Below are 1,989 nucleotides of genomic sequence, written 5' to 3' on the forward strand. Positions count from 1 at the left end.
AAAAAACATTGAAATCGGCTCACTATCTGATTGTTTTTTCAATTTTATATAACACAGTCCGACATGAAAATGTTCTCAGAGATAAGACTAGCCATTTCTAAGAGATCTTGGAGCACTAAATTTGTAAAATTAAAAACTTGTATATTTGAATTTTAATAAAATAAGGCGAACAGCAAAATCCGCTAAAAACGGCTAAAAAATCGGCTGCCGGCTAAATCGAAGTTTTTCCGGCTGTTTGCTGTCGCAACCGGCTAAATCTAGCCGGAAAACGGCTAAAATGGCGACACTGGTTTCGGCTGTCCCATAGTGTAATTTGAGTTTAACTTTTTAGACAGGTTGCCATTCTCTTCAAGCACCTCAAAAATATCTTAATTGTTGCATAGTATTTTAAGCACAACACTTCTTTTTAACTATATTCGACTTTTCAAACAGGTGGAACCCCTCCTAAAGGCAATTAAAAAATAAAGTTTATTCAAAACCATTTCGATTGATACCTATATTGGGGTAATTTATTTAACTTATTAGATAATTGGATTTTGATTTTCTTATATACATATGGCAAAACTAAAACCATATTACACATGTACAGGGCAAGCCTTTTCATTTGACGCCTACCTCCTTTTTGGAAATCGATCGAGATACAGGTTTTATGACTTGGTGTTAAATATTTAATGTAAACATCCGCGGAAGCGATTATTTGAATTTGACACCTCGAACTCGATTAAGAAATTGAAGAAAAAAAAAATAAAAATATATTTTGGAACATCGAATTTGCCCCACAGAATTTCGAATCGAATAATCGAATGGTTGGGCAATGTTCGAAATTCAAAAAAAATGAAAATTTAATTTCATACCCCCCACTAACCTTCCCTAGGGTGCCCTAAAAGAACGCGCATGTGAATCACAATGTGGTAGAGCACTTAACAATATCCAGTTCAAAGCGTGGTTTTGCTACGCATCGTACCGATTTCAGCATTGAGATCCAGTTCAGGCTCATCTGCAGGGTCTACACTGTGGTTGGCAGTGAAATTTATGGCGATGCTCTCCGTATCACTCATCTTGTTTAATTCCACATCACCGTCAACCAGCTTAACGCTGAAGCTATCCAAAGTGGTGGGATTCGTCGTAATATTTGGTGATTTACGTTCAGCCAAAATTTCGTCAGTAAGGGATTCGACAAGCTCACGTTCACCCTTGGTGTGCATGTGCTTGGCGCCGCCGTAGCTCAAGCTGGGCTTTTGCAATGAACCCGAAGCTTCAGGATTTTCGAACATGTGCTAGAGCGTTCGAGTAAAATCATGCCTGCCAAATACATTTTTTTTGCTGCGTTCGATAAATTTGCAGCAATTAAACTGCTACCGAAACGAAGCACCGATTTTTTTGATACATTATTAATTTATTCCACTCAATTTAGTCAAGATTGCGTTGACAAATGCATCCGCTGCAGTCAACTCTTTTGTTTTAACCTCATGGGTGTTCATGTTGGTCTTATTTTTCCAGGAAAATAACACCAGCAGAAATTATGCCAAGCAACCTCCTGTAATTAAGAAAGAATTACATTCAAACATAGTTATATGATACAATATTTTACACATACTCACCTAACCTTCAGATTACACAACCGCCGCGTGCCAGAAAAAGTTAGTCTGTTCCTTTGAACTTCGGACTAAAACCTGTGGAACTGTCAAACTACAATTTTACGCTCTCAAATGAGAGTAAAAGGAGAACAGATGCAGAAGTGCATAGGAACGCAAAAAGCACTATTTCCTGTAAAAACGTCAGACGGTTTGTTTACACGTCATTGGTACTACACTGATTTGGCTGAAATATCACTAAATAATTATTAAAATCTATACATATTCAAATATTTCGTTGTTTACTTCCATTTTTAAACAAATGTAAGGTTCTTTGCTTTCACCGCTTTCTGTTTTTGTTTGCACATGTAAATCAGCTGATCGTTTGACACTTTTCATGAACTTACAGGAAAAA

General features: G+C 36.9%; 1 protein-coding gene across 1 annotated transcript; it reads right to left on the minus strand.

The window, feature by feature from the left end:
• Positions 1-846: 846 nt before the first annotated feature.
• Positions 847-1,694, minus strand: LOC118749843. Its single transcript, XM_036484624.1, has one exon. The coding sequence runs from the start codon at positions 1,272-1,274 to the stop codon at positions 936-938; it is 339 nt and encodes a 112-aa protein (XP_036340517.1). The 5' UTR covers positions 1,275-1,694; the 3' UTR covers positions 847-935.
• Positions 1,695-1,989: the final 295 nt, after the last annotated feature.

The sequence above is a fragment of the Rhagoletis pomonella genome, unplaced genomic scaffold, assembly GCF_013731165.1.
Source record: "Rhagoletis pomonella isolate Grant_MI unplaced genomic scaffold, Rhpom_1.0 Rhpom_scaffold_00066, whole genome shotgun sequence".
Taxonomy (NCBI): domain Eukaryota; kingdom Metazoa; phylum Arthropoda; class Insecta; order Diptera; family Tephritidae; genus Rhagoletis; species Rhagoletis pomonella.